Below are 27,141 nucleotides of genomic sequence, written 5' to 3'. Positions count from 1 at the left end.
CTATTTCCTAATCAAAGTAAAATGTAACTGTTCCCTAATCAAAGTAAAGTGTAACTGTTCCCAATCAAAGTAAAGTGTAACTATTTCCTAATCAAAGTAAAGTGTAACTGTTCCCTAATCAAAGTAGTGTAACTGTTCCCAATCAAAGTAAAGTGTAACTATTCCCTAATCAAAGTAAAGTGTAACTGTTCCCTAATCAAAGTAAAGTAAAGTGTAACTGTTCCTAATCAAAGTAAAGTGTAACTATTTCCTAATCAAAGTAAAGTGTAACTGTTCCCTAATCAAAGTAAAGTGTAACTGTTCCCTAATCAAAGTAAAGTGTAACTGTTCCCAAATTCAAGTAAAGTGTAACTGTTCCCTAATCAAAGTAAAGTTAACTGTTCCCCAATCAAAATAAAGTGTAACTGTTCCCTAATCAAAGTAAAGTGTAACCATTCCCTAATCAAAGTAAAGTGTAACTGTTCCCTAATCAAAGTAAAGTGTAACTGTTCCCTAATCAAAGTAAAGTGTAACTGTTCCCTAATCAAAGTAAAGTGTAACTGTTCCCCAATCAAAGTAAAGTGTAACTGTTCCCTAATCAAAATAAAGTGTGACTGTTCTTAAAGCAAAGTAAAATGTAACTGTTTCCCAAAGCAAAGTAAAGTGTAACTGTTCCCCAATCAAAATAAAGTGTAACTGTTTCCTAATCAAAGTAAATTGTAACTTCCCTAATCAAAGTAAAGTGTAACTGTTCCCAATCAAAGTAAAGTGTAACTGTTCCCTAATCAAAGTAAAGTGTAACTGTTCCCTAATCAAATTAAAGTGTAACTGTTCCCCATTCAAAGTAAAATGTATCTGTTCTCTAATCAAAGTAAAGTGTAAATGTTCCTCAGGCACAGTAAAATGTAACTGTTCCCCAATCAAAGTAAAGTGTAACTGTTTCCCAATCAAAGTAAAGTATAACTGTTCCTAATCAAAGCAAAGTGTAACTGTTCCCCAATCAAAGTAAAGTGTAACTGTCCCCCATTCAAAGTAAAATGTAACTGTTCTCAAATCAAAGTAAAGTATAACTGTTCATAATCAAAGTAAAGTGTAACTGTTCCCCAATCAAAGTAAAGTGTAACTGTCCCCCATTCAAAGTAAAATGTAACTGTTCTAAAATCAAAGTAAACTATAACTGTTCCTAATCAAAGTAAAGTGTAACTGTTCCCCAATCAAAGTAAAGTGTAACTGTTCCCCATTCAATGTAAAATGTAACTATTCCAAAATCAAAGTAAAATGTAACTGTTTCCAAAGTAAAATGTAACTGTTCTCAAATCAAAGTAAAGTATAACTGTTCCCTTATCAAAGTAAAGTGTAACTGTTCCCCAAAGTAAAATGTAACTGTTCCCCAATCAAAGTAAAGTGTAACTGTTCCCAATCAAAGTAAAGTGTAACTGTTTTCCAATCAAAGTAAAGTGTAACTGTTTCCCAATCAAAGTAAAGTGTAACTGTTCCCCAATCGAAGTAAAATGTAACTGTTCCCAAAGCAAAGTAAAATGTAACTGTTCCCCAAGAAAAGTGTAACTGTTCCCTAATCAAAGTAAAGTGTAACTGTTCCCTAATCAAGGTAAAGTGTAACTGTTCCCTAATCAAAGTAAAGTGTAACTATTTCCTAATCAAAGTAAAGTGTAACTGTTCCAAATCAAAGTAAAGTGTAACTATTTCCTAATCAAAGTAAAGTGTAACTGTTCCTAATCAAAGTAAAGTGTAACTATTTCCTAATCAAAGTAAAGTGTAACTTCCCTAATCAAAGTAAAGTGTAACTGTTCCCTAATCAAAGTAAAGTGTAACTGTTCCCTAATCAAAGTAAAGTGTAACTGTTACCTAATCAAAGTAAAGTGTAACTGTTCCCCAGGCAAAGTAAAGTGTAACTGTTCCCTAATCAAAGTAAAGTGTAACTGTTCCCTAATCAAAGTAAAGTGTAACTGTTCCCTAATCAAAGTAAAGTGTAACTGTTCCCTAATCAAAGTAAAGTGTAACTGTTCCCCAATCAAAGTAAAGTGTAATTGTACCTAATCAAAGTAAAGTGTAACTATTTCCTAATCAAAGTAAAGTGTAATTGTTCCTAATCAAAGTATAATAATATTAGTATACATATTCCTCCATGAAAGTAAAGTGTAGTTGTCTCCTCATAAGAGTATAGTTGTATAGTTATTGCCCTCATGTAAGTAGAACAGGTGTTCAATTCAAGTATAGCTTTTCCCCTAATCAATGTATAACTGCTCCAAATAGAAGATGTATAGCTACCCCCCCCCCCCCCCATAAAGGTGGTATAACTATTCTGGTACCCATATGGATTCTAATCTATATAAAATCTTTGAATACAATGAACAATAACAAACGTATATTAAAAATAATGATATCCCAAAAATCATCATTATATCAAAATGGTAAACCAAGTTGCCTTTTTCCTTTGCATAAGCTTAGCAATCACCCAGATGTTTTGTGTTAGTCTTTACAGATATGGTTAGATATTAGTTTGGTTAATGGTTAATGGTTAGGGTTAGGGTTAGGTGCTAAGACTAGAGGTGACCAAAGCATACGCAAAGGGACTGGGCAACAAAGTCTACCAAATAAATACAATGAAGATATGTATGGGTTAGGTATTCTTCAATTGCAATGAAATGATAATAATGATATTCAAATTCTTGATAACTATGACGAGCAATTCATATTTTATATACAAATGCTCATCAAATATTCTCCATAATCAAATGAGTGAGAAGGCGTTTGTTTTAGAAGTAGTTTTAGAATATAACAAGATGGCACTCATTTAGCAACACTGTATAAAAATTGCTGTATTGTCAGTTGATATAACTGTAGCGTTTAAAGTTGCATATGCCATTTTTATGGTTGCTGGGGATTATATACATTAGAATAATACCTAATTAATCTCACTTCTTTTGACCCCAATATCAATTGGTTAACATATTCCTAGGAATATGGAGGTTGTGGTGGCTATGTTTCTCTTGTCCCTATCTGTCATATAGCCATTAACATGCACTTTTAAGACTCGTTGGACACCCCAATAAATACACAAATCTGTCAGCCATTTTAGGGCACAAGCCTCCTATGAGATATCAACTTTTTCAAATAAATTTGCACATCATCTTTCATTGAACAGGTAATCATCTTTATCATACCAAATGTCAACTAAGCTGTGTTGGGATTAACATAAAGTCTCTTTTTTTACCTGATCAACATCTATGGCACAGTCATTTTGTGTTTGAAAATTTCCACAAGTAGACACCCTAGTAACACCTAAACAAATACATCAACTTAAGCAGTAGGTCCAGTGATTTCAAGTGTTAAGTTATTCACAAACACACACACACACACACACACACACACACATATGCACGCATGCACTACAAAACTTTACAAATTCATGTAGGTCCCTCATCTTCAGGTTAAGTCCACGTAAAAGACAGTGCCCATGGCAGGGGATTAGGGGTTTGCTCAATAACCCCATGAATAATTTAGAGGCAGATTGCACTTGTTTAAGGATACAGTATCAGTGATTTTCACAAATAATAAAATTTCTCAGAATTTAATGATTCCTTAACACCTATGTTCCCTATTGCATCATATACCAGGTCACCAACAAAATCTGCAAGCCAGTATGACTTTAATAAAGAAATCTCAAATATTGAAACCCAGAAGCTGTAATCATTTTTCATTCTTTCTTTCATTTGTCAAATACATGTTATTTGAGGGGGGGGGGCAAGTTGTACTTGATAAAACTCACTGGAAACAGTTTAAATATTCCTTTCAATGGCTGAATTTAGTAATGCTGTATATGATTTTTGATAAACAATCCTGAATTGGATATGAATTTGTTGACAAATTATAAATACATGCTTCACATGAAAGTTGACATTATGAACAATAATTATGAAATATAAGTTTTACAGCTTCTGGATCTTACAAAGTATACTGCTATGTTCTACTCACTCATTTAATACATGTCATTGTTGGTGCAAATACCACATAGTTTTTCAAATGTCTTGGAGATGTTAACGACTGTTAATTCTTACCAGGGCAACAAGCTGGTAGAATTCTTCCTCTTCCTTTACAACATTAAGACTGCAGTGGATTGCGAATAGTGTTTTTGGTGATGTAACTTGTAGTCTTGACTTTTTTTATTCCTCATCCTGTGCAATCTTTACAACTTGTGATGGAATGTGTTCTTGGTGATATAGTGGTACATTGTAGTCTTGACTTCTTCCTTCATCTGTACAATATTTACTCTTCTGTGCATGTGGACTGTGACATATTTTTTGTTATGGACCCAAATCTATGATTGTATTTCTGCAGCAACTGAAGCTAATATTGGCCACACAAGTAGTTCACACTTGAAGTGCTCTGGTCAGGGGGATGTTGATACCTACAATTCAAAAATCATTTACACTATATATCAATGAATGCAGAAATGAAGACACAACAAGCCATGTACATTCATGACAAAAAAGTAATAGAGATCTCATGTTTAATTTGAAGACTGGTTGGTCATTTGACAGCTCATTTTATATTTTTTTAATCTGTAAAGAATACTATCAAAATCAACTGTGGTGGAGAGCATAACAGGTGTTTCTAATAGAAGCAATGTGTTTTGATTACGTAAAACTAGACAAAGACTAGCACAAGTTTTGAAAGTAAGAAAGATAATCTGATATATCAGAAAATAAGTAAAACAACATCAGATGTACATACCTTTTCATATAGTTTCCTACATATTTGAATCCTGGCAGGCATCTGTTGCCCATTTTGATTTTGTTGTGATGACTGAGTAGAAAGAAAGATAGGCAATACATACACATGTCATGGTCATAATATAACAATAAATGATTCTAAACAATACATTGACTATCTGCAGAGTACCATTCTGTCTTGGACATTAGTTTATAACTGATGAACATAATAAAGATCTTTGTGAATGATCGGCGATTGATATTCCAGTATCTTCAAAATATCATGCTGCCCAGCTGTCGATTGACACAAGATGAACACTTTGCAAAGCTGGATAGAGAGTGAAAACAACTCACCTTGCAGACAGCATTTTGCAACTCATGAACAAAGAATGTCACAGTGGTTTGTGAATAAAAACAATGGTCTGCAGAGCAGTAAGAAAATTATGATCAATACTTTGAGACTGATCATTAACTATGGCTGGACAATGGGAAACAGTTAATGAAGTACCCACTTCAGTTCATGTGGACCAACACATGGATGGCTGCACTGCTAAACGAAACAAAGAAATGGCTACAAATGTTGCAGATATATCCTTACTCCATCCTTTGCATTGTGACCATTACTTTTTGCCTTTTCAGTGTAAAATCTAATCCTATTGACAAAAATAAACATGACATTGGCCAAAAAAGATACGCTGAAATAAATATGAATTTCACCGATCATGGAGCATGTTATCTTGGGTGTGTCAGATGAAAGTTAATGCCATGAACATTAGGACAGATATATATAGGAAATATGACATTATTGTTTCAATACATTGACAGTTGGCATTGATGACATACTGGAAAGAGATGGCAATATGACAAACTCTTTCACACTGAATCATGCACATCAATTCAGTTACCCCTTCCATAACTTCACCGGTATGGGTACCCCCTCAATTTGTATGGCCTGGCCTGATGGACAACATATCTGGATATCAAAGGCATCACATTATGATCAGTTTGAATAAACAATTTTTCATTGAAGACGGTAGAAGTGAACAGAAGAACCACACATCACAGAGGCCAAAAAAGAATATGCAATGGTACATTCTGTATTATCGGTGAGTTTTTGACCAACCCATGGTATACAGTCACATCACCCTCTAATTCGTACAACAATATTTGTGACCCACAAAGCCAACCAACAAATAAATGAATTTGACAAGCAAACCAACCAACCAACTAGACAACAAAACAACCAACAAACTCAAAGGACCAACCAACTTATCAAACAACTATAAACAAGATAAAAGGCTTAATCAACAGACAACAAACCAACCCAAAATATCAATCAACTGACCAACCAGACCAACCAACCGACCGACCAACCAACCAACCAACCAACCAACCAAATGATGACAAATCCAACTAATAAACAAAACACCCAACTCACTAACTAACTAACCAACCAACCAACCAACCAACCAACAATACAAACAACAGGGTGATGTGTTTATATAAACTGTGGGTCTGTCAGAACTTATTGATAAAACAGAATGTATTACATTTTCTTACTGGACTTCATGATGTTTGGTTCTTCTGTACACTTGCATCAAAAAAGGTTTACCCAAAGTGATCAACATCTGATGCATTTAAATAATATATGTTGTCATTCAGGCTGTGCCATATAGACCGAGGGTTTAACCATACTGGTAAAGTTGTGGAAGGTTTTTGAAGTGCTGTGCATGATTCAGTGTGAAAGAGTTGGTCATGTATGTCTTCTTATTCCGATACGTCTTCTACAGCAACTGTCAAAGTATTGCCCCAATAATGCCCTACATCCAATGTATGTCTGTCTCTATGTTCATGCCATTAACTTTTATCTGACACACTCAAAATAATATGCTACATGACTGGTGATATTCATTTTCATTTCACTGCATCTTTCTAGCCAATTACATGTTCATTTGTTCTCAATGGAATTCGATTTTGCAAGGAGAGGTAAAAGGTATCGGTCAAAATGCGAAAGACAGAGGATGGGTAAATCTACCACATTTGTGGAAATTTATTTGATTCGTTTATTGCATGCAGCAATCCAGACATCATTGCACCATGCAAACAGCCCTGAATAATTAAATATGCATATCAACAATGTCCAAATATGAAATTTAAACATTCTCTTTTTTTAGTTCTCATAAATTTGGCAGTCTGGACATATTTTGCTTGTGTTCCACCGTGTATGCTTTTAGCAAATTAATGTAAGAGAATTTATAAAATACTTCAACTTTAAGAGCTGTCAACTTCTATATATAAACTTGAAAGTTATTAGTATCTGACCTCAACAGATGGTCATGGTCAAGACATAACTTCAGTTGACAAACATTACATGCACATATCAATCAGATAATTCTAACATCTAGTAAGCTTAAATCTATTTTGTGTATGTGCAATCTGACTACAGCAAAGCTTTAATGGTTGAAAATTTCAAATGTAACAATTAGCAGAACTTATCTTGGTTGTCTCAAATCTTCATCTGCATTCAGGTTGCTGTCAATTTTTGTGAAAGATGTTTGACATTTTTTTATTGATTTTCCTTCACTGGTGCATCCATATCCTTTTTACCTGAATGGGCAAACATATTAAAAGATTCACATTAAAAGTGGAACATTGGGAAATTCTTGTATATCTTGTGTGTGTATATATAAATTATTGACATGTACAATTATCGCCACTTGGTACTCAACAAATGACGGGGCTTTTACATTCCTAAATCCTTAAAAAATATTTTGTTGATGAAGAATAATGTGCAGTTTGGAGTGATTTGGGTCAGACATTTCTCAAGTCTTGCTTGTCTGTGTACTCATGATGATCAGATGTACATATAGCTGACCAACAGTAACTCTGTGTGACAGGATGACTTGCTATCATCAATAGTATATAAGCTATATGCAAGTTTGTCTTTTGCAGTCAAGTGAACAAATCTTCAGCCAGCTTATCACATGACAAGAGACTGATCATTCTCTTTCGTTACCTAAATCTCATTAAAATCCTATGTAGTGGGTGGCTCTTTGTTCAATTGCTATATTACCTTTGGCTGTGTTACATGTTCTTGGTTTATCACTACATCTGAACATTCCTTGTCAATAAGAAATGGTCAGATGTAGGGGCAGGTAATGGCAGCAGGATACCAAATGCCATCACCCCCATTCAAAATCAGACAATACAATGAGTCAAAGTAACATGTGACCCTTCCCTTATCCAATTTTTCAAAATATGGACCTCCCCAAGAACTGATTTGTAAAGCAGTGACCCCACCCCTTTCCTTATAATTATTGAAGTCTCTCTTACCAGGATTGTTTGAATGTGATACAACAATGCTTTACATAAGGGATGAATAAAAAGGTACAGTAGCATTACACTTGACACTACCACTGACAACTAGTTTACCAATTACAAGCTAGGGAAGGGACTGCACTGTGTACATGTATTATGTCCCCATAAATGAGTTTTGTGTTTCTCCCTAACAAAGTATAGTCTTACCTAAGGTAATCAATGTTGAGTAGGTACAATGGAGATAGTATCTTCCTCCTGATGTCGGTATCAAGATACAGCTACATGTACAAATCCCAACTTGTAGGTGGTCGTATATGTATTCAAGATGTGCTCGTATCTCAGTATAGTGTGTTCTGCTTTGTTGACATTGTTGCAGCTCAGTCCTTGGTCCTCGTTGAGGGTGTCAGTCACCTGACACAACACTTCTCCCTGTTCTATAAAAATGAGTCAAGTGAAAGGTAATGTATTCCTGTGATGGTATTGAATGCAGAGCAAAACCAAGGGCTGAGTTGGCTCGGATTTTGTGAATAATTCCTGGATGGAGATGTCGGAACTAATTACAATCACACATTTTTTCATGAGGGCAAGTTAATAGCATATCTATCTATAGTGATTGATTTTTGTGAGGTATCAAGGGGCAGGGTGCAATAATATACCCGAGGGCAAACCACCAAGGTAGGTTACACCCTGTTACTTGAAACAAGGGTAGTTGGCAGTAAATATACATTTTAATAAATTCTCTCTGGGACAGTGGGATTGACAGAATAATTAATTAGTTAGGGAAAACCACCAAAGTAGGTTACTCCCTCCAAGCTGCAATAATTGTAGCATTTGATGTGATTTTCACGGCTTTTTCGTCTGTTTTTGTGCCCTTTTTCGTTCCGACATTTCCCCAGGAAATTAAACGTTGATGAAGTATATAGGGCCATTGTGCTGCTATAGATCCATGCCAGCGGTAATAATTGTAAAGCGCTCTGAGCACAAAGTGGGAAAGTGCTATATAAAACCAACGTTATATTATTATATATAAATACAACTGGAGACGGAATATTTAATTTATTCAGCGCTGTGTTAATTTATTCAAAGAATCTATTGCACTAAACAAAGAAAACTTCTGAATTTGCTTTAGCACTGTCAAAATTACTTTAATTTTGCTGTAACTGCAAGAAATACCAATATATAAAGTTTAACATTGAATAATGTAGTGTTTGATTCACAAGTGATAGGGTGAATTTGGCGAGTAGGCGTAGGTAGCGAGGATCGACAACTTCAGCATTCAACACCTGTGACGTAGCATTTTGGTCATGCCCACATGGGCGGGAAATTTTAAAGATGGCGGAGGCACCTGCTCAGTGAAAACCGTGATTTTTTTTTCAAATCTGCTAGTTTGCGCGGGGATTTTTGGTTCGAAACAAGTGACGAGTTTGTTAAAATTTAGTAGAAAATCGTCGGACTAATACTAATTGTAATTATGGGATAACACTAAACGTAATTAGCACGAAATTCCGGGAGCATTCGGTCGTCTCGCGACCACGCAACCAAAACTACAGAATTTTTCAGTGAAACACTTTTCCTGAACAACGATTCGAAAGTTGTCTTACCTAAAGTAATCGCTGTTAGCATGGTTAGGTAGGTATGATCCAGATAATATCTTCGTCCAGATGTAGGTATCAAGATACGGCTATGAGTCTCAACTTTATAACACCTCAATTTGTTGGAGTCAAACCCAGAGGGTCTAGTCAAGACAAGACGTGCTTGTGTTGCATTAGTCTTTCTTGGTCATCGCTGAGGGCGCCAGTCACTTGTCAGTCACCTGACACAACACTGGTGAGTTGTCGGCGCACAGAGCACTAATCCAGTGTGCCGTATAGTATGGGCACCTAAGTTCTCTAACATAGTAAAGTGACTTTACTATCTGCAATAGTAATGTCACTATGCCAATCAGAATCAGAGTCAGAATGATTTTATAATGTATTCATACCACTAGGGGTCAATAAAACCAGACATTACAATGTGGTTTTTACAGGCGGTGTCATCTTTCTCAAGGGAAGAGTAATAACGATCGTCCCATATTGGCTATATACATACGATCCCTTTTCCACCAGAGTTAAAAACATATAATATTCAAGCTTTTTAATATCTTACGTTTTAATTCATAGGGTAACCAATTCATTATTTCCTGAAGCACCATAACGCTTGGCGTTGGGATAATAATCTTAGTTAGAGATATGGTGGTCCATACAGAACAAAATGGATTGGAAGTTAATGCTTTTCATGCGATCGTACTCGATGTGGTAAATGTCGTTTCATTATTAATACTAATCATACATACGTACGTACGTACGCACGCACGCACGACACACGCACGAGCACGCACGCACACGCGCGCACATACATACATACATACATACATACATACATACATACATGCATACATGCATGCATGCATGCATGCATGCATGCATGCATACATACATACATACATACATACATACATACATACATACATACATACATACATACATACACACAGGTTGAAAAGGTTCATTTATAAATAAATAAACCTTGAAAAGGTTGAAAAGGTTAGTAGCTAGTATTTCTGTGTGTGTGTGTGTGTGTGTGTGTGTGTCACGTGTGTGTGTGTGTATGTGTGTGTGTGTGTGTGTGTGTGTTGGAACGGTTGGTTATACTTTACTTTGACTGTGGAACAGATACACTTTACTTTGACTGTGGAACAGTTGTACTTTACTTTGCTTGGAGAACAGTGACACTTTTCCATTTTATAAGGGAAAGCTGTATGTTACTTTATGGCAATTTTTGATTTTTATGAATATTTTTATTGTCCACAATTATTGTTCCTGATGCTGTACTTTGAATGAGCACTATATGTTAACCTTTGAATAAATGTCAATTTTCTGCCAAACAAACCAAAGTGGTTTTAGTAGAGTGTTACTACACTATATTGGCTACCATGGTAACTGAGCAACATTTGAGTAGATTACGTCAAATGATGTGAAACATGGTCATCTCTCATATGTATATGCAGAAGTTTTGTATAAATAATTATTATAATGTATTTTCTATTGTAAACAATTTAGTCTGGTTTCCATGGTAACCCATTTTTTATAATAATGATTTTTGAGTATACCCAACCTTATGTAAATAGTTTGTATATATTGCCATTTGAAATCATTTTCAAGATTGATTACCTCCTATAAAGGGAGGGCATAGTGTTATGCTTTTGTGTGTCTGTCTGTGGACACGATATCTCAAAAACTACTGCATCGATTCTAATGACACTTGCCACCCATCTTCCATATGCTAAACACAAGAACTGTTTAGCTTTTTGTAAACAGCAAATGAACATTAATTAGTCATTTGCATAATTTATGGTTTGTAGTAATTAGGCTGGTTAGTTAGTAATTGTATATTTTAAGAATGCTCGCTTCAAATTCAACATAATTTGGTATATGTGTTAACCATGGCAAAGTGCATATGTCGGCTCGTGTATAGTTTTAATGAATAATTTGCATGATTGATGGTCTTAGGTAATTAGGCCATATCGTAATATTGCAAGCAAGTAATTAGGCTATATAGAATTTAAGTTTCAAATTCAATATAACTTGGCACATACATCAACCATAATAAAGCACGCATATCCTACAAGGCCTGATGGCATAGCTTTTAGTTGTAATGATTAATTTGCATAATTAATGATTTTCTGAAATTAAGCTATATCTCAAGAGTGCACATTTCGAATTCCAGATAATTTGGCACATAACAATGACAAAGCACATATCCTACAAGGCCTGTTGGTATAGTGTTTTAGTTTTAATGAGTGATTTGTATAATTAATGATTTTCTGTAATTAGGCTATATCTTAAGGATGCAATCTTCAGATTTCATTTAATTTGGTACATATATCAACTATAACAAATCACACGTGTTTGATTTATTTTCTATGACGTTTAATTTGCATAATCATTTTTGATAATTAGGCAATAACCTTAAGCTTACAATGTACGCTTTAAATTTCAGAAAATTTAGAGTATGCATTGATGGTAAAGAAGTGTGTGTGTCATGTGTCCTTTAAAGCTTGTTGATATAGTTTATAATTTGCATAATTAATGTTTTTTTTTAATAATTAGGCAATATGTTAACTATGCAAACACTAAGGTTCATATAGTTTTAAATAGTTAATTTTCCAATCAAGGGATACATCATGTATAATAGGTGTAGTTCAAAATTTTGCATTCCAACAATGCGTAGGACCAAATAATTAAATATGTAATTTCTAGTGTTACAACGTATACACAGAAATTAATGTTCTTATGGCACGCTTGAGGGCAAATACCAATGTCCTTGAGAGTCCAAGTAACACTTAATGGTACATGTATCTAGATTTTCAAAGATTTATAATGGTAAAGAGTGTGACAATTGAGGAGGTTTGAGCTCTATTGACGAAGTTTCTTGTCAAGGAATAGACTTTTAGCTATGATGTATTTACCCCAAGTCCAAAAGGTGGCTCAAATAAATCAGAACATTGGTTCTATCAAATGGTACATTAGTGTCACGTGACCACAGCAGACACGTGACGACACTTTGATCTGAAAATGACGCGCTTATCATCCAGTTTTATCTGTTTCGCCCAGAGTCGGTTAATTGATCCCAAGTCTACATCTACATTATTTTAGATCAGGAACGAGAGTATTGGGTTAATGGTTTTGACGAGTGACACCCCTTATCTATATCCTTCGAACCCCAAGCTGTATAATGACGTCTCCCTTAGACCAGGCGAGGAGATTCGGTCAGGGGGCGGTTCATGGTCTAAATGAACTAACTGACACGTTTTACCTTGTCCTGTGGGATTTGAATGAAACATATTGTACATTGGCCTTTCACCATTAAACTGACAGGCAAGCTACTTATTGGTAACAGATCGTGATGATATATCTAACAACACATCAATCAAGCTATTATAGCTATGATTATACATGTACACTTCTTTTTTCACATAGTAAACTGCCATTGTTATATTTCAGTGTCTAAAGCATCATACATGGCACATTTTTGTCGCAAGACACTTCAAATATATAGTACATACGGTAATGTATGCTGTCGTTTTATAAATTCATAACTCCTGATGCATGAATGATGAAGCAACTGTTCCTGGCAACCTTGACCACGTCCTTAGCAATAGCCAATGTCAGTATATTCACAGGGGGGGGGGCAGTTTTATTACATGAAAAACGTGATTTTTATTACAAATATCGGCGTTATTACAAATTTAGGCAATTATTTCAAATGTCGGCTGTACAGGGCAGCCATCATGTAATTGAATAACTAAGTGATTGATTGATTGATTGATTGCTCGATTATGATTAAAGCAAAGAAATAACCAAACTTTCATAAACTGCACAAACTGTTGTTCTCTTCCTGTTTTCCTAACTTTGTATTGACTGGAAAAATTCACCTTGGTTACACTAATCTTTAATACCTGTATTTATCTAAATGGAAACATCTCTCCTACGATATTAATTGCACTGCATATTGGCAGTGCTTCTTAGCTTCTGGGGGATTATGGCACCCAATCGCATACTAATGTTGGATATTCTCATAAAAGAGGGAATGTGCCTTCAATGCATATGACGGATAAATAGAAGGTGTTTTGCAAGTTGGTCAGGTAAGATATGGTCAGCAAACATTAAAAAAAATTCTAGAATATTTTCATCAAATTTCCCCATGTGTAGGCATAATGAGCACGATGTGGGGAGGTGGAGCAATTTCTTCAAGTTTCCTGGGAGCTGATATGCCTGCTTCTCTACGTTGATTTCAACACTGTGGATGTATCGTCCGTTGAGTTGAACTCTTCGGACAAACAATGGATTGGAGCTTGGTGGTTGGGAAAGGTCTGTGGAGCAGCGGTTTGTGTTTTAGTGGCAACAGGGGTGCGTTCGATTATGCAACACAGGGTGCCTCGAGGCACCTCGTGTTGCCCCAAGTTGCGTTCGATTACTACATGACGTCACACTCGGGGCGCCCCAAGTCGACCCTCCTCATGGAACAGGGCCGGGGCAGCTTGGGGATTGACCTGACCTGACTTGACCCAAGATGGGGACGACATGTGATTGGTTATTGTTATCAATTTCCGTAAGAATTATACCGTATTTTGAGGATATCTTTCCACATCTAGTGAGGAAATAATTTTTCACTTCAAATTGTCTAAATATATTGGAAAGACGGACCAAATTATTTATCGTGAATCACGGATTTAATTATAGGCTCCCAGGTGTTCCCCAAATGCAATAAAATGCGTTCGATTTTCACACGCCCCGAGGTGCCCAAGTGACGTCAGTAACCCTGGTCTGAGGCTCCCCGGGGAAGCATAATCGAACGCACCCCTGTATTAGCCTTTCTTGGTCATCGCTGAGGGCGCCAGTCACTTGTCAGACACTGACACTGGTGAGCTGTCGGCGCACAGAGCACTAATCCAGGGTACCGTATAGTATGGGCACCTAAGTTCTCTAACATAGTAAAGTGACTTTACATGCCACTATACCAATCAGAATCAGAATGATTTTATAATGTATTCATACCACTAGGGGTCAATAAAACCAGACATTACAATGTGTTTTTTACAGGTGGTGTCATCTTTGTCAAGGGAAGAGTAATAACGATCGTCCCATATTGGCTATATACATACCATCCCTTTTCCACCAGAGTTAAAAACATATATAATAGTCAAGCTTTTTAATATCTTACGTTTTAATTCATAGGGTAACCAATTCGTTATTTCCTGAAGCACCATAACGCTTGGCGTCGTGATAATAATCTTAGTTAGAGATATGGTGGTCCATACAGAACAAAATGGATTGGAAGTTAATGTTTTTCAAGCGATCGTACTCGATGTGGTAAATGTCGTTTCATTATTAATACTAATCATACATACGTACGTGCGTACGCACGCACGCACGGCACACGCACGAGCACGCACGCACACACACACACACACATACATACATACATACATACATACATACATACATACATACATACATACATACATACATACATACAGCAGGTTGAAAAGGTTAGTAGCTAGTATTTCTGTGTGTGTGTGTGTGTGTGTGTGTGTGTGTGTGTGTGTGTGTGTGTGTGTGTGTGTAAACATCTTAAAGTAAAAAATTACCAACCAATTGCCTTGGTATTTCGTTGAGACATTACTTAGGGCGTGTGGATGTGAAATTGTTGAAATGAAAATGATCGCATCAGAGATGTGCACTTTGGGTTGAAAAACGTGATTCTTGGTGTGAGAAAATGCTTTGACTCAGCCTAGAAAAAGTTATTGTTTTATTGATGTCATTTAATCATTGCTACTTCAAATTTAGGTATCTAATTATACGATGATAGTTGTCAGAATTTGAATGAAAGAATTTGCATGAATTTGCATGAATCAAAGGGTTCCCATAAATCCTTGCAGGAAAATACATATCAAGCGCCGAAGGTATTTTTTTTTATTTTTTTAATACAGGGTTTCAAAGTTGAGTAAAGGACCGAGGGCGAGATATATATATACAAAGAGGGGTACTAACAATCAAGCTACGTTCCAAGTTCCAACATCAGATTTTAATCGGATTGACCCAGCAGTGTGACCTTGTCAGCAAACAATTCAGGCATGAATCGCTTTTTGACATTTGAACACAGAAAATTACCATACGGTAAATGCAGGTTAAGTTTTTACCAATATTGATATATGTCGGTATTATATCAGATAACAACAGTACAAACTAGACAGATTCTGACCAAGTTAAACCTTGAAAAATAAGGCGAGAACACTCTTCAAATGAAAAGGGGTGTTAGATAACTTGTTAAGGGGATCTGATTATAAGAGTGACGAAATCAAATCGACAAGAAAAAGTGGATTCATTGTAGATCCTTAGGGGATACATACTCGACATGCAAACTATACCTATGTGTGTATATATCCTATCATGTGGTATATTCAACAAAACGTGTTACCCTCATCAAATTAGACTCGCCCATCTATATAATATTTCATTTACCTTGGTTATGTTAAAATATGAAATATGAAGAGAGTTTTATTGTGTGGCACACCCCCTTCCATTCTGCTAATTTGATCAAGGTAAGTGTTGTCTTAATAATTGAGGTAAGACAAAGCTTAAGTTTTAACGTTCATTACTTGAAGTTTTTAAGAATTATACCTCTTCGACCTTTATCTTCAAGGACAATGAAAGCTGAAGCTCTGTCAAATAATTGAAAAGGGTTTATGTTAATCTAATCGACTTGGATAATCTTCAAAGTTCACGACGTTATATTTATGTATTCACAGCTTAAAGGGGAAGGAATGTGTTTTATCTTAGCTACATCTCATTGTAATTAGGGAATCTAGAAAACTCATTTTCATCATTTGTACATCACGCGAATTCTTTAAAATATAGTTATAAATCTTGGCAAATCTTGGCGTTGTGTATTTACCCCAGGTCCTACAGGTGGTCATTTCTAACGAACTCAAAAACGAGGTCATTGATTCTACAGACAGCCGGTAAATTACATCTCCGAAAAGCTTCCTAAGGGTACAACTTGAAATGTATTCTTATTTAGCATTTATGTTAAAAGTTCATGTATTCATATATTATAGTGTAATAAGGATTACTGAGGTGAACATGTGGTATCAGACAGACTCGACCCCTTTAATATATAGGCAATGCCATGGAAGCCAGATTTACTGCAATGGCTACTAGTGTGACGTGTGTCGTAAACAAATCCAATGAGAAATACCTTAAAGCCATTGATTTCACAAAGTTAACATTATATTTTGGTATCCAAGTAGTGTATCCTTCTAACGCATCCAGTGCCAAAATTAAAAGGGCAGTGGGTACTTCTTGTACAATTGTACTGTTACGTACTACATTGTATTTCACACAGAAACTATGAGCATGTTGATAATATTATCATTATGGTAATATTCCGCCCGACTTTGGTCTAGGGTTCCCCCGTAAAATTCAATTTGGGCGAGTCTAGTTATCCTGTGACCACAACTACAGACACGTGACACTTACACAAAGTCATGTACATCTATAGGTGACAGGCTTACAAGACAGCTTTATCTGGCCTGTCATGAGTCTTGATCAACATTAGAACAGGAGTGAGAAAATAGGTTAGGAGGCGGTTCATGGTCCGAATATCTCCTTGCCCTCTAGGTTGTCATTGGAGACAGGTAACAGCATGGTGTATATATTAGCCTTTCACCGTAACCAGACTGTCAAGCTACCTAATTTTAATGTGACAGGGTGCAACGATAAATCTGATAACACATTATTCATACCATGGAAATATTTATTTTTTAATTTTATTTTTTGATGCCGGAGCTGAAAATTAGATTAGGTCGGGTATTGAGAAACTGGAAAAAGATTAATGTCACCCTTAACAAAGTGAGATTCCTGTGAAAAAAATACTTGGTTACTTGGGTATTCGAAGGTCTCAGTGAAGGGTGCAGAATTGTAGGGTTCGGATATTCTTGACATATACGCATAAGGAATCAAACGGATCTTTTATAGGTCACATACCAGGCTGAGTTTAGTCAAGACTGTAATTGATGGTTAAGACTCTGTTAAAGTAGCCATGTGGTTAAGGATTTTTGTATTTACTTTGAATTTTGAATTTATAAGACAAAATTTTCACGGCTTCCTTCTTGAGAAATCAATGTGAAACAACATTGACCAAATCGTAACTCAACACATTGCAAAGGATTAATCAATGTATGTAAAATGTTTGTTATTTGTACAATAACAAACATTTTACACATTTCTTAACTTTTTGCAAGATTTTTTTGATTATCTATTGAGTTACAAACACAGACTATGTCTAAAGTATGTTGTTTCACATTCATTTTTCCAAGTAGGGAGCCATAATAAAACCGTTTTATAAACTAAAAATCCAAAATTGATAAATAAAATTAATGTTCTAGGTTGTAATTGGCGATTATCAGTTTTCCACGTGTATATAATTCATACTAAGCTTATGGGTATCATTTTCTATGGTGGAATATGTCGTTGTTTTGTAAAGTCGTGATTTTTATCTTCAATATTTTTCCCCTAGGATTAAAGAGAAGCTGAACCCCTCTTTCAGTCTAAACGTCAGAGCAGTCAACGGAGATATTAAATGTCTCAAAAATGGCGGGAAAGAAGCCGATATTATGCTTTGGGGATGTTCGTTGTTTCGCCACGTTGTTCACTTTAACTATTTTGCTATATGCACTGATGTCAGCTTACTCGTCCACTGTATTAACTACCATTGAAAGGCGTTATAATTTAAACAGCGCACAACTCAGTTCACTTTCCAGTATCGCACAGGCAGGTGTTCTCTTAACTATCATGCCTGTTTCTTACCTTGGCGGTCGTCCAAGCAGCAGTCGTCCTCGCTGGATTGGTTGTGGGCTTATAACTGTTGCATTAGGCCATTTTATCGGAGCGCTTCCGCATTTTATTCTCGGACAATACGCCTACAGCGGCAGTAATGAGGTAACGAATGGTACCAGAGAAACGAACGTGTGCCCTCAGAATTTCACGCTGGACCCCGAATGCAACAATGACAAGAGCCAGGCTTCAAAAGACAGTGAGGTGGCATATATGTTATTAGCTATAGGTGTTTGCTTCACTGGTGCAGGTTACAGCGCCCTCTATTCCCTTGGGTCATCCTTCGTGGATGACCATTCCAAACCTGAGTCGTCATCACTATATCTCGGTAAGTACAAGACTTTGTCTAAAACATGACCACTCATGTCTGTCTTTTTTTTTGCGAAATTCATTAATCTTATGGTATAGATAGAAGCACTTGTCATTAACATTTCAACCCGTTTTATATGTAAAGGGAAAGTCGACCTTGCCAGGCATACTTCTGCCTTTTGGTATACTTGACTAGTATCGGTTACTGCTAGCAACGTAATGTGATTGTGGATGATCGAAATAGCAGGTTATAACTTATTCAAATTTGAAATCTTACAAAGCAGCCGTACTGCACTTGACATGTGCTCAGCCGCATTTTGATGATTTCCTGCAATGGTGTATGGGAAACCTCTTGCAGTGACTCCATGAATTTCTCTCTCTGTCTTGACACAATGTGTGTTTTTTTGGCGGGGTATTTGGACGAATCTCACGTAAAAGAGGGACTGTGCCATGACATGTATAGATGAATAAAACAATTTAAAAGCATGATTTGCAAGTGGTTGGATATATAGGCAGTAAGTGTAGAACATTTTTCTTGTTTATTTTTTTGTACCAAATTTCTACCTTGTGTAGGCATAATGAGCACGATGTGGGGAGGTGGCGGTATTGCTGCAAATTTCCTGGGAGCTGCATGCCTGCTTCTCTACGTTGATTTCAACACTGTGGATGTATCGTCCGTTGAGTTGAACTCTTCCGACAAACAATGGATTGGAGCTTGGTGGTTAGGAAAGGTCTGTGGAGCATCAGCTGCTGTCTTAGTGGCATCGTGTTTCTTCTTCATCCCGAGGAGATTGTCAACATACAAACCTGACAGATCTGATGCGTGTGGCGATGAGAAGAATAAGGAAAAGGGACAAAGAGAGAATATGAATGTTGGTAACAGGCTATTGTTCAAGGTCAAAGGTAAAGACATCATTAGGATTTAACCACTGATGACGTCAAAACTCATACATTTGACACGAGGTCGTGGCCATAGATGGATGAGAAATGGGCGAAATAATTTACTATGTGTTACTATTATACTAAATGAATAATAACGTGAAACAACAAAACTAAGCCCCGTGTTTGTATCTCAACAATTGATACAATACAAGTTTGTTGCTACAAGAAAATACCTCTAAAGAAAACTGGGTAAACACGAGTAATCACATGTCACATCCTGTCTCCATAAATTGGTTATGTCACTTTCCGTTATATTATAAACTTTATCATATACAACCATTGCACTAGTTGTGTAGAAGTGCTGTCGATCAGAGCGTCGTAGACAATTACAACAGACTTTGAAAGTCCCGAGAATTCCTCTCCTTATCATAATATCAAGCAGACATACATTGATACAAAATAACATTGGGTGCCGGCGTCTTCGATCTCAGTTCATGCCATGTCCTTATCGGTTTGTTTATGTCTGTGAAAGTTAGTCATATCATCATATGCTATATGACTAAATTGTACAGACATAAACACACGGATACAAATATATGGCATGCATCTACATCTGGGGCACCTACTGTTGTTTTTTATCAAAGTTTATCAGTTTGATAGTGTGACAAGGAGAAGACTTTTCGTCACCTTCAAAGCCAGTTGAAATTGTCTACCACTGATAAAATGACATGTTATTTGATTGTTCATTTATATATTTATTTGTTTATTCATTAACCATCCAACAGGCATTTCCCAATAGAAGGAGGAAGGTACAGTGTTAGGGCAAGAGGAAACCGCAGTACAGGGGGGGGGGTGAGGGCAACTTGCATTGTTCGGTACCGTCAAAGTGAACGGCACTCTTCTTACTTTCAGCGTGGTGAATTTAATCAAATCCCGAATGGTTCGAATCTAGTCTAGTTCCTATACAGTTTCGTTACCATTTACACCTCCTCTCACAGAATAGTCAAAGTCCTTACTCTAGAAGTTCTGAGATGCATGAAATGCAATTTAAAATTCATCCACAGCCATCCACACAGTCATTAACATCATGTCTTTATTTGTTAACCAATCACAAAATTCTAACCAATAACACAGTCCCTCATAAAGTTAGTGTTTATTGGGGTAGTTATGTAATATTCAAATATGGTATATTTATCTGCTCAGGATGCTACTTATACACTGTTTACCTCACTATATAGCAGCTGGGGTTCACTGATTACAACTTTTTGTGCTGACTGGGTGACTTTGACCAGACGTGGTTTATATTAGTAAGAAATCACGTTGACAGCAAGACTCGTTCGAACACAGACCACAATGGTAAGAGGCAAGTGGTTTAACCGCTCGGGCCACCGACAACCAACATTCTTATCAGAGGCATTTCTGAACAACAACTGTCACAAGGGTTTGATTACTCGTGACTACTTGTGTTTACCCAGTTTTTTTTACCAACCACTCCATGTATGTAGGTAACAATCATATACGTGCTAGTATTTTGTAACTTGCTGAGTTACAAACATGACCCGGTTGGCTATGCTTGATGTATTTTATCACAATGCAGAAAACTATATTAAAGTTGCTTTATTAATTAAAAATCCAAAATAAATACCCACTTGGCCGCCTTTAAGCACATAATATTTAAAAATTATGATGACATGATAATGATGATTTAATAAAGGGAATGATGCACCTTGTTAAATTACGGAACTTAGAAGGCAAAGAACATTTAAACTAATAAGGTTAAGTTATTTTTCAGAAATTCTAAAGCTGTTCTGGAGATTCCTCATCAACCCATACTACATGGTATTAATAATAGGTTATGGCTTCGAACTGGGCTCTATGGTTGGTTTGGGTTCATTCGTTCCAAAATACCTCGAAGTACAGTTCGGACTGACACCTATAATGGCAAATATTTATACAGGTATGATACACCTATCGACACTTCATGACAATACAGACGACATGTGCGTCAACATGTACGTCCTGTTAGAAAATCTTTGGCGAGTGCTCGGATTTTCGTAATACACGTGCACGCGCGCAGGCACGAACACACACGGTCGCAGGCACAGGCACAGACACAGACACACACAGATACAGACACAGATATAGACACACAGACACAGACAGAGACAGAGACACACACAGACACAGACACACAGACAGACAGACAGACAGACAGACAGACAGACACACACACACACACACACACACAGATATCACAGTCTCTTATGTGCCACAACAATTCATTCATATTTCTTAAATGTCATTATTTTCTCTCTTTTTATCAACTCTGCAATCTTTTGTCATTTTATTAGGATTATTCAACAACATAGCAGGTGGCCTGTCGTCTTTAGTTGGGGGAGTTATCTTGAAAAAATACAAACTGGGGTCAGTTGCAATTGCGAAATTTATGATGATTTGCCTTGCTCTTGGAGCTGTGACTCCCGCTATGCTGTATCCGTTTCATTGCATTGATTACGATGTAAGTGGCGTTGGGTAAGTGTTGAATTACACTATACTTCTTAAAAAGTACAATCTGGCGAAGTTGCGTGCTTTAATTGCATTTTTTATTGATTACAATGTATTGTTATCAACTTAAAGGAAAATTACAGTCAGACTTATTTCTACCTTTTGTACATTTGTATTGATAAGTCCTATCAACATAAATTGGGGTCAGACTCGACTAGCATTATACCATTTTTTGTCTCCCATTGCTCTATAATATTAGATCAACCCAAGTTTGTCTGCTTTATAGTACGAACTGGGTAGTAAACTTTATATATAAACTTGATATTAATTGGGTGATAAAATATTATCATGGAAATGTATTCACAGCTTAATTGTAAAGAGGTTGCACTGCTCTTAACATGTTCCACCATTTGTTGCCATATTTCAAGCATGGATTAAGGGGAAAACCTCTTGTGATGACATCACAAATTCCCAAATATATGTGTACTCTTTGTGTTTATTGGGGAAAGGGTTGGGATATATTTTGACCAATGTATTGCTAAGAGCCTAGAGTCTTGGCTTGATTCATACTGGCTATATAATCTGCATGCTTCAACGCACGCCGAGACTTTTTAATTCAATATTTTACTCAGATGAGGCGTCGTCCATCAAACTTTTGTAAATTCAAAATTCTAAATAGGTTTTAAATCTACCCGCTGTGTCAGGTGACGTCAGCAGTACAGTGACGTCAGTGTCACCATGTAATTGGAATAAAAAGGGTAGAGTAGGGCCGCATAAACAGCGCCATCAGTAGACAGGATCAGTCTGTCACAAAGGGGTAGATTTCCTGATGGACTTTGAACTACCTGAGTTCAGTCTTAGACGTTGCTATATGTGTAATCGTTATCTAATGTCAGACTTGATATAAAATAGTTAGCAATGTCCAGGCGTGGGTTGACGTATCTAGGTCAGAGCCGAAACCAGCCAAGTAGTAGTGTTCAGGCTTTATAGTTAAATACATCTTTCGATTTTTAATAAGATTTATCCAACAGATTGGACAGTTAGCTTAATATATAATTATATCAAATGTCTTTTATCATTTGTTTCACATTTCACCATGTGTTTATACCGTTTTATTTACAGTGTGGACAGTATCAGCAAGAACCAACCCTGCAATCTGAACTGTTCTTGCTCTGTTGATCTCTTTGACCCTGTTTGTGGTTCAGATGGCAATTCCTATGCATCACCATGTCATGCAGGATGCAGTCAGCTACTGTCAAATAATGTAAGCTAGGAAATATTTCCATTGTGTCTTTACTCATTGACATTCGACCTTTCATCACCATATACGCTATTGCTGACAAACAGGTAGTCCCAATTACCCAGACTCCAATGTAGGCTCTAACATCTGCAGTCTCTGGAGGTGGTGGAAGTCTGAACCCGCTGTGGAGACTGGGTAACGGATCGCATCGCTGACAATGATGACGGTCGATAGATTGCTGTATGAGCTGTTAGGCTAGTTCCTCTTGAAGACGAGTTACCATTGTTACGATTACATCCATGCTCTCGTATAGTCAAAGTTAAATTAAACGTATGGCCAAAGAAATATTGCACCCAAACTCTTATGCAATGTAAAGTACACGCAAATACGAGATTTAAATTCGAAGATAACATTTTCACTCCAATGTATGCAGTGTGTTTAATAATTAAGGACTACGAAACAGTTACATCAAAATCTGAAACAGCTTCTGTCAATTAACATGTTACATGTACACATTTTTATATTCGAATGCCTAGACCTACACGGACTGCAACTGTATTCCGGGAAAAGTGGCCACCATCGGGATGTGCTACGAAGGAAATTCATGTTCTTACTTATATCCGTTTTTGGTCACTTTAGCATTCTACACCTTTGTCAATGGCCTTACTGAGACTCCATGCTTAATGTTGACTATGAGGTGAGAAATGTCTTTATGTATTGTCTCTAGCTTTTCGGACGTTTTATCGATCACACATGTTTGTCATTACTTCTCGAAAGTTTGAATTTCGTTGGAGCTCGTACGATTAAAAGTCTTAAGAGTGGGGGACACATTGTATAATGTGTTATTAATGGATATTTTAATTGACAACGTTAACTCTCAACAACATTTTGTTCATCTTTATTCGTCATTTAATTAAGCTTGAATTATATATTATTGCCAAATATTTTTCTTTCTTCCACCAAGGACAATATTATTGGCCTAATGAACCTTGTTAGTGCAAGTCGTAACAAGAGTAGTGGAGTGGCAGACACCTTATTTAGATCACGTATATTTTCAGGGAAACTTATTATATGAAGCTAAATTTATGAAAAGTGTGAATAATAATCGACCTTCAAATTTTCATTCCGAACAGCAGAACTAAGTATCTGGGGTTTTGCCAAATAGCGTTCCATGTCTTGCTGCGAGAGGTCATCTTCCCGTTATATCGTAAAGGAATTGATGTTTACGATCGCGTGATGATGACGACCGACCGTGGGTTCGCCGTCGCGTCACTGGACGTTCGACGTTGTCTGTGTGCAAAATGTTTGACGATTTTCCTCTGACATGATACGTACATTTGAAAAAAAACTGTTACAATGTAAACAACGATGATATTTTGTTCGGATAACAACAAATTTGGCATTGGAAGTGCCCGATGGAAATGCTGCTTACAGCTAGATTTTTAGTTGTCTGCTAGATTTGTTTACGCCTCCATATCTGGGCTGCAGGGCTCTCGACCAACCAGAATGCGACATTGGTGACAGGTGACGTATAATGACGTAGACGAGTGTTGTCATGACCACTGTATAAAGACCGACATTGTGTTCGAATGCGTTGATTCTAAACTTGGCTTGTGTATTGTATGTCATTGATTTTCGTGAAAAAAAATTGTTTCCATTTCTTTAGGTCTGGACCACCAGGAGAGAAGGCTTTCGCTCTTGGTTTGAGAATTGTAATAAATCGTTGTTTAGGTAAGTTATATAAATTTGTATTATTGAAGACTTAGGCGTAAAGAAAAATTGTGTGGTTCCGATTACATTCAATTTTAAAATAGGTGGGGGTAGGTAGATTTTTTATTTTATTTTTAAATTGTTTTTGTTTTTTTCATGTCAGTATCTAGTTCAGGTAGTTATGTTTTCTGTTGTTTTGATATGGTCTCTGTGTCATTGGCTTCTTCTCGATCATCAGATGTACAGCCATTACAGATTGGAAGAACAATTTTATATTGTCCTTTTCAGTTGATGTCAGTTGCCGCATCCACTATTTCTTGCGAGACTTCACAATTTTCGCGATTTTCTTTTTTTTTTCTCTCTCGAAAAAAGTTTAGGGTCGGCGTGAAAAACCAGATGGGGTCAGGTAACCTGAACCAAACAACTTTTTTTTTATTTGGCCTTATAGATATTGTCTAATACAAACATATATGAAACATCCGGGCACTGAAAGTATGGTAGACACAACCCATCTCCTACAAGGGCTATGGCCAAGGGGAGTGAATATCATTGACCTTTTTATAATGTATAATGTCAAGTGGAGTCAATTACATGAGGCAGCGTTTTGTACGATGTTGAAAGAGGGCGCAAGACTAACCGTTAAAATGCTTTGATATTTAATTTCAATCTAAGTTTTATGTACATATTTTCATCCGGGTACGAAAGGTAGTTGCATTATAAAACTGTCATTGAACGAAGCAGTATTTTATTGTATTTTTAAAAAGCAGGTCATATATTTTGTTTTATTTAGTACAAATGGGAGTAATTGTCATTACTTGTTAAACGTGAATAGTATATATCTTCAGATCATACACATAAAAGCAGCTTTTTGATGGAGTAAAATTATATTATTCATGTCTAAATCCTCAAATCTTCTTTTTGCCGTATGTAGGTGGGGGAAGTTAAGGGGGATCTTAATAGATAAAAAGTATTGGGGATGGTCATTATTTACCAAGGAGAACTGAATGGGGAGGATGGGGAGGGTAATTTTGTACGCCCCTCTAGCTCAGTAATTACTTGATACGTTTCCTAATAAATTTATATTAAATGTCTCATTTCATAGGTTTTATTCCTGTCCCGTTGATCTATGGTGTAGTGATTGATATGACGTGCAGTTTATGGAGAACCTTTTGTGAAGGTGCTGATGTTGGTGAATGTTTGGTCTACGACACCCAATCCTTCCGCCTCAACCTCATTGTATTAACATTTTTCATGAAGTTAGGGGCGTTCATATGTTACTTGATCACGTATATCCTGTGGAAGAGAAGAGGAGACCCAAGCGAGGCTGAAAATGATAAGGGTGCAAAAGAGAGTCACGTGAATCCAACCTTTGATGCTATTGGTTTACCGAGTGTAAATGTTGCATACAATGAATCATATACCCAAAACACTTCAATGTGATGACAAACATAAAGTTTATATATTTCATGGCCCGTAGGTCATCAAGATTTATTTAGGTTTAAAAAGAAGCAATTAAATCCTAATATATAAGCTCTTAAAGCTCCAAATAGTGTTACTGTGCCATTATTTTAGTAGCCTGTCTTCCGCTCTCCCGATCTGTGACACCGCTACACTCTTTCATTCACTATCTACTCACTGGATCTGTGACCTGGCCATATTCATTTGAATTCACTATACAGCGTGTCTTTGTAACAGCTTCAACCCGGTATTGAGCTTGAAAAATATTTACATGATTTGCTTGGTCGCCATGGAGGATGATTAGACGGAGTCAAACTGTTTGATTATGCAAATGAAGTCATTATGTAAATGTACATGTTAATTTATATTTTGATGCTTGATAGTACCGGTATATTCGGATCTAGCTATCACGTTTGTACAAGCTCGGTAACAATTCATGAGGTGGAATTTTCTCAACTTACTTTCTTAAAAGTTGTGAAGAATATATACAAGGAACTTGTGGAATATAGTTCCACCTGTCATGACTCCACCAATGTTAGGCTTTTCTGAATGTGTATAATATTAAAGCTCA

The 27,141-nt window shown here is 36.5% G+C and overlaps 1 protein-coding gene across 1 annotated transcript; it reads left to right on the top strand.

Moving 5' to 3' along the window:
• The first annotated feature begins 18,223 nt into the window (after positions 1–18,223).
• On the top strand, positions 18,224–26,870 carry LOC144444294 (solute carrier organic anion transporter family member 3A1-like). Its single transcript, XM_078133708.1, has 8 exons — positions 18,224–18,794; positions 19,349–19,678; positions 22,009–22,189; positions 23,285–23,426; positions 23,939–24,099; positions 25,069–25,133; positions 26,215–26,504; positions 26,808–26,870. The coding sequence occupies exons 1-8, from the start codon at positions 18,224–18,226 to the stop codon at positions 26,868–26,870; spliced, it is 1,803 nt and encodes a 600-aa protein (XP_077989834.1).
• The last annotated feature ends 271 nt before the right edge of the window (positions 26,871–27,141 follow it).

This window comes from Glandiceps talaboti, chromosome 13 (assembly GCF_964340395.1).
Source record: "Glandiceps talaboti chromosome 13, keGlaTala1.1, whole genome shotgun sequence".
Lineage (NCBI taxonomy): Eukaryota > Metazoa > Hemichordata > Enteropneusta > Spengelidae > Glandiceps > Glandiceps talaboti.
This window is presented reverse-complemented; position numbering and strand designations above follow the sequence as displayed.

Bases quoted from the DNA above. Each gene is read 5' to 3' on its own strand.
- LOC144444294 (XM_078133708.1), top strand. From the start codon at position 18,224: ATGGCGGGAAAGAAGCCGATATTATGCTTTGGGGATGTTCGTTGTTTC. The intron at 19,679-22,008 runs GTAAAGACATCA...TCATTTTATTAG, and splicing joins GCTATTGTTCAAGGTCAAAG to GATTATTCAACAACATAGCA. The intron at 26,505-26,807 runs GTAAATGTTGCA...TCTTTGTAACAG, and splicing joins ATGCTATTGGTTTACCGAGT to CTTCAACCCGGTATTGAGCT.